This window comes from Phaenicophaeus curvirostris, chromosome 3, assembly GCF_032191515.1.
Source record: "Phaenicophaeus curvirostris isolate KB17595 chromosome 3, BPBGC_Pcur_1.0, whole genome shotgun sequence".
NCBI lineage: Eukaryota > Metazoa > Chordata > Aves > Cuculiformes > Cuculidae > Phaenicophaeus > Phaenicophaeus curvirostris.
The window spans coordinates 76,894,100-76,900,782 of NC_091394.1; the positions used below are offsets into that span (position 1 = coordinate 76,894,100).

The 6,683-nt window shown below is 35.5% G+C and overlaps 1 protein-coding gene across 1 annotated transcript; it reads right to left on the reverse strand.

Annotated features, from left to right (window-relative positions):
- Nucleotides 1–2,823: 2,823 nt before the first annotated feature.
- On the reverse strand, nucleotides 2,824–6,407 carry FBXO43 (F-box protein 43). The gene is made up of 4 exons (XM_069853133.1): nucleotides 4,930–6,407; nucleotides 4,182–4,284; nucleotides 3,166–3,348; nucleotides 2,824–3,072 (listed from the first exon to the last, which is right to left on the reverse strand). The coding sequence occupies exons 1-4, from the start codon at nucleotides 6,405–6,407 to the stop codon at nucleotides 2,824–2,826; spliced, it is 2,013 nt and encodes a 670-aa protein (XP_069709234.1).
- Nucleotides 6,408–6,683: the final 276 nt, after the last annotated feature.

The window sequence follows — 6,683 nt, forward strand, 5'->3', positions numbered from 1 at the left end:
TTCCTTTAATAATGCAATTAAATATCATGAAAGAATTTTTATTCCTTTCATCCAAACTGTTAGAGGCTATTAGATAACAATAACTAACTTACCTTGTGTTCTACTAGATGTGCTATCCTTCACCCACACACTAAGTATATCACTATTTTATCTCTCCCTTATGTCAAGGGATAAAGCTAATGTTATTAAGGGGGGGTGTAAAAAAAAAGAAAAATTACTGTCAGAGGAGCATCACTCATAGATGAGAAGTCTGGCTTTCTTACTTCCTCCCCACCTCTGGAAGCAGACTACAGTAGAGAACGTGCTTCACCCAAACACCAGAGCATAGTTACATTCATAACAGACCTAACTGAAGAGACATTTGATTCAAGATTTTTGTGAGGCAGATTTAGAAGGAACAAAAGTTTTAAACATTCCAAAACTGGGGGGGGGGGGGGGGGGAGGATAAAAGCTGCAAAAGAGTGTTAAAATATTTTTTCCTTTCAAGCAACTCCTTGTCAGATGAACAGTGTAGGTGTCAGAGATTCTACCTTTAAAACAAATAATGCCCACACCAGAAGCAATTATCACCCCTGTTATCCCTGAATTATTCAGATTTTGGCAAAAGCAAACTCTTTGGATAAGGTTACACAGCTCTCACCAGACTTTTTCCCTCAAAGGAAAAGGATGCTTGACAACCGATTCTTAAACTGGGTCCCCATCTGGCTTTCCATTCAAAAGTGCACTCATTTCACAACTACTTCTGGAACTATTGCTGAAGTTTTCAAAACAAGGCTTGCACCTCATGTATTTCTGGACTGGACCTGCAACACTACATATCAGAAAGCAAGCTAAATGTCTCACTGTCTGTCATAACTCTCCCATAAATTTCAAGGATGCATTTAAAGCTTTCTTTTCTTTTTCTTATCAGAGACAAAGTATATTGGTATTCAGAAATGGTAAAATGCTGCAATGCCAACAGCAGTCTGACATGCTGTACTTATTCTGCATTGCAGTTATTATCATCCCCTATTTTATTTGGCAATTCAATAAGAAACAAAACTAATCCAAATTAGGTTATTATAAAGTAACAAACTATACGTATTCAGATTCATGTGTAATATAACTTCCTGCCTTTAAAGTTCCTCTTCATCATGTCAGTTTAACCTTTAACAGAAACTATTGAACATTTCTAAAAATTGTAGTTGGTTACTATACACCCAAGAATAAAAGACCTAATCCAACAGTCCCCTGAACTAAATTAACTTTATGGAGATCTTGGATACTAAAAGTTGCAAAAAGTTAAGCAAACACAAATATTAAACAAATCAAATAATTTAGCAATTTCCCCCATTTGCAGTCTCTTCCTCTGTAATGACTTGCCATTCTTCCCAAACCAAAACTATACAGACACATGCCTCTACAGTCCCTAACTTGTTTGAAAATTCTTCCCCTCAATTGTTCCCTTAGAACAAATGCTAAATAAACTCCTTTTACCATGTTCCAGTTCAAGTGCTACCAGTCTAACCCTAGACAAAAATAACACAAAGCCTTAGCAAATACAAATAAGTATGGAATTGTTGATCCTTTTATTCATGCAACAACTATGATTTTCTGGCCCATAGATTCAGTTTACCACTTATTTAATGATACCATGTTCTGTTAATAGAGTTAGCACTAAAACTTCTATGGCATTTTAGGAACCATGTTGTTTTCTCCTCCTTCCAAATGCTGTGTGAAGCCCACTATCCCAGAAATCATGTATGCTAAAAGTACTAATCAAATTACAAATCACAATAGAGACGAGAAATGGGAAGAGATGTGAACATCCTGAAGTGAATCATCCTGGTCCTTTCTCTTAAACATCCACAGACTGTGTGGGAAAGAAAGAAATGCAGTAAATAATCCTTTAACTCAAGCAGAAGTATGAAGATGAGTTACTATCTAGGAGCTGAAGATGAGTTACTATCTAGGAGCTGAAGATGAGTTACTATCTAGGAGCTGAAGATGAGTTACTATCTAGGAGCTGAAGATGAGTTACTATCTAGGAGCTGAAGATGAGTTACTATCTAGGAGCTGAAGATGAGTTACTATCTAGGAGCTGAAGAGAAGTCAGACTAAGTATAAAGGTAAGTTCACAACAAGAAAGGCAATGCAACAGCATGTTTAGATAAATGAATATATATAGTACGTCACCTGAAGTTTACAGATAAAGAAAAAACAAACCTCTGTAAAAAAAAGTACAACAGAATATCCACACATCATCTGCTGGATTTAGAAGTTTCTATTCTATAGACTTGCAATACAGAGGCTGAGAGCATCAAAATAATTAGTTATGTAAAATTCAGATTACTAATATATTGCTTTTGAGGTATCATTATTTATATAGGTAGAAGTATTTTTGCATAGGTACCTAGTGCCCCACTTAAAGATATTTGGGAACAATAAATAAATCCCATTTAAAAGATTTTTAAAAAAATAATTTTCTTTAATTTGCCATTAAGACAAGAATCACATTTTTAAACATCTATGAGGTACTGTAAGCTAGACATTGAAGACTACATTTAAGATACTTTATTTAAAAATGTGAGAAGTTCGTAGGTACCTAGCTGCTACACAACTGATAAAACAAGCCATAAAATGTTTTAAAATATTCACTTTTTTCTGAAACAAAAACACACTGAATTGATTAAGATACATCCATAAGAAGTTACCTTAATAAGTCAACAAGAACACATTGAATAAGACATTCAAAATGCATATTTAGGAAGAATAAGAACAAAATTAGGAATTTAGGAGGAGGGAGAAAGAAATTAAATGTAAGGACTTAAATGCCTTACAAATTTAGAGTCTTTTCAAATTTCTTTTGCTTTGGGAACTTCCTGGAGGAGCATCTTTTTTGTTCTTCCGTTTTGCAGATGAACTGTTACATTCTTTTGACCCATGGAAAGCACGCAGACATGAAATACAGAACTCAAATGCACATGCCTCTCTGCTGCATAGTCCCCGTTTCTTTACCAATTGGTATTTAGCAGGATACTGACATCTTGGACAGGGTTTTAGAGCTTCATCTGTTAAGAGAGTTTTAGCAACCTGTAGCAAGAGGAGGGAGAGAAAAGCTACTTAGTTCTTGTAAATTCAAGTTTACTAAAAAAAACAAAAAGGAAGAGGTTCTTAGTTACCCACTTTTACGTATTCTTCCTGTCTACTAGTTGAATGGGGAACAGAATGGCATCTCCTGAGTACAAGTTCCGTGTATAAAGGTGATGTTTGTACTACAGGAGTTCTAGCTTGAGCTTGAACAGGCCTTAGAGCAGATCTGAGAACATTAAGTCTTGTAGCAGCATCTTCAGTGTTCAAGAAATATTCCTGTTAAAGTTTGTAATTACAAAGAAAGTGGGGGGAAAAAGCCACACAAAAGGAAGCAAATCAGGGTTTTACTTCATTTAGGATTTGAAGCTGGCATTTTGCCTTTTTTTTTTTTGTCTTCCCTCTGCAATAACACATTAGAAAAGGAAATTATGTATAGAGCAAGTACTTTTAATTAAATGTTTATGTTTATTAAGGGAACAAGGGACAGGAAACATTAAAGTCCCACAAGCAGGGTAAAAAGCCAACTGTCTTTTAGCACTCTCTATTGGTCCCCACGTTTCTAAATTAGGACATCTCAAAAGCAAACATAAGTTTTGTTACAATTAAAACAAGGTTATAATGAAGTGCCTGTGTGTACACACATGGGATAATCTTAAAATTATACTTCTATTAATATATTTCCTTTTCTAGAGACCCCTTAAAAAAAACTTCTAAATATCCTTCTGATATTCACAAGTACAACATGAAGAAGCTTAGCTACAAGCAATCCTGAAAATAAACAGGAATTAATCTAGAGTGGGTCCTACTAGCAGGCTAGGGTGAAATTGAAAGCGAAGACCAGCATGGCAAATAGTGTTTATGACCCAAAGCCAGAATCAGTCGAGGAAGAGATTCAACAGAATTCTCAAAAAGGGGGTAGGGGAGGGGGAAGAAAAGTATCTCATAACTGAAAACAGCAATAAAAGACACAACATTCTTCTGTTGAAATCCTTCACATACTCATGCTGGAACTGTCTCTCAGTTATATTTCCAAAGCTTTACAAGATGTTTCCTCTTACCTGTCTTCTTTCACACTTGAAAAAAAATATTACCTTTGAGATGAACCTTACCCCAGCTGCTTCTTTCATGTGTTTTATATATGACTTTCTCCTCTTATCTGCACTTTTATCTTGTACAATGATTTCACGCCAGTTTTTGCTTACTTCCCAAACACTGGATAAATGAATGAGAAAAATTATCTATTTTCACATTTTTGACAAAAGGTACAGAAGTCACAATAGCAGGACTACCTTTTAAATTCTAAAGTCACATTGTTGTGCATTAAGTGTTCTGAAAACATCCATGCCCTTATACTGCCACTTATTCTCCTATTCTGTTTGTAACTAATGACACATATGGCACTATTTCTTTGAAATAAGTGACAGTTTCTATTGATTAAAAATTAACCTAGAACATTACTCCAGATGCAAAATTCTTTCTGCTTAGAAATGACTGAGGAAAACATCTAGATGATGTGTTATGGGTACTATGCATTATTAGGGAACTTGTAATCAGAAGAAATTACTTTCTAGGCTTAAAGACATTTGTAATTACACCTTAAAATTTACAAGTACTGAGATTTAATTTTAAGTCCTGATTCCCACGCTTGGTTTTTTGTTTGCTTTCTGGGGTTTTTTTAATTCCTTCATAAAATGTATTTTTAGAACGACACAGTAAGAACCACTTGGTTAATGGTGACAAGACTTTTTAATTTGCCCAGACAAATTATATTGACAACACCCACTATTCCAGAAGTTGTTTTAATTTGTTTGCAGAAGTGCACATTTTCACAACACACAACACAGCAGTAACACTTACCTGCATAGACTTTCCACTGTCAAAGCATCTAAAACTATAGCAAGAACATGTTTTAAATTTCTGTATTTTAATTCTGTTAAAATATCTAATTTTTCAAGGCCCATTTTCTTGCCAATAAGTCCAGCAAGAACATATTCTAATGCAAATATTTCTGTTCCATCAGTATTCTCTGATATTTGATTTTGGTCTGATCTTCGCCTTCGCAAGCAAATTTCATGGGCTATTTTAAGAGCTGGAGTTCTTGATAGATCTCCATGACTTACACCTAGGTCTCCACTAGACTGTTCTTCTAAAAACGGACGATCTTCACTGGCAAAGTGTGTGCCTTCTGTTAACAGACATGCTGAAGTAGAAAGATTGTCATGATTCTCTTCTATCTCCGACTGTGAGCCTTGCTCCCGAAGCGTGGATAACTTTCTAATTCGTTCAAGTTTTCTTGTCTTTCTTTTACTATCCAGGATGTTGGCCCTTTCTTTACATTTTTGGAAGAACTCTTGGAAAGATCCCTCATGATCAGACAATGAGTCTCCCGATTTGTCCAAATGAAGTGAATTATATCCACTGTCCTCAGGTACTGAATGATCCGGGTAACTTTCCAGCTTAACATGGGAAGAGTTTGCATCACATATTTCAAAGTTTAAGTTCTCTACTAGCCTGTTGATAGAAGTCAGGAACTTACCCTTATCAGCCTCAGGTAACACACTGTAGGTAGGAGTCCTAAGCAACCCATCACTAACAGTCATAAGGACACTTTCATTTAATTCATTAGCATTATTAACAACAACATCCTGACACTGAATTGGAGATAAACATTCTGGTTCTAGCAATAAGGCATCCTTACACTTGGACTCATCTAGCGTAGAAGTTCTTTGTTGTGAAAAAGAAAGTCTCCGCTTTGGGCAATCAAGATTAGAGTCCTCAGTTTTTGAAGTGCTAGTTGTCAGAGGTTTGTAACTTTTATCTTTTGTAGAATCTAAAGCAGTTTGTGCAAGTTTTTCTTCAGAGGTCAAAACACAAGAGAAGAGTTTTTTCCCACTGCTTCCTGAGCAACTAGTTTGTATTTCAGAGCACCCTATAGTTGTACCAGCTGAAACAGTCTTAGATAAAAGCAGCCTCCTGCGTAGGAAGGAGCCTTTTCGACCCACTTTAGGAGTTTCAAAATAATCTGTGCTTCTATTTGCTTCTATTCTTTCTGATAAGGAGATAGAATTCATTTTACGTTCAATAGATGATGACACAGGAAAGATGGCATTTGAATGAACGTGCTCAGAATGCTCCTGTAGCAATGATAAACTTGTTACATTCATTGCTTCCTTATGTTCTGCTTCAGGATCTTTCACTGATGCATTGCATCTGCTGTCCAGAAATACTGGAGTGCAACATGTATCTTTAGAACTGGAGTATTTAAAATTGCTGCTGGGAGATGTTAATCTATTTCTTTTAAGAATATTGTACATTACTGAATGACTGTCTGACATCTTCTGCTTGACACTTTGACTTCTTAAATGAAGATACCAGTGTTATTTCTGAAACAAACCATGAAAATAGTCACCAAAGCATTCTCAGATTAGTAAGAAAGCCTTGTGTAAGTCTAGCAAGCTAGCAGCCGTGACAAAAGTGTTTTCATTAGCCTTAGTAGAAACAGTGCTTACACATGAACACAAAGATAAATTACAATCAAGTAGATGGTAAGAATGAGTGAATAAAATGCATAGTATACCATAAGTGAGATAAATGAAAACGTATGACCAGTT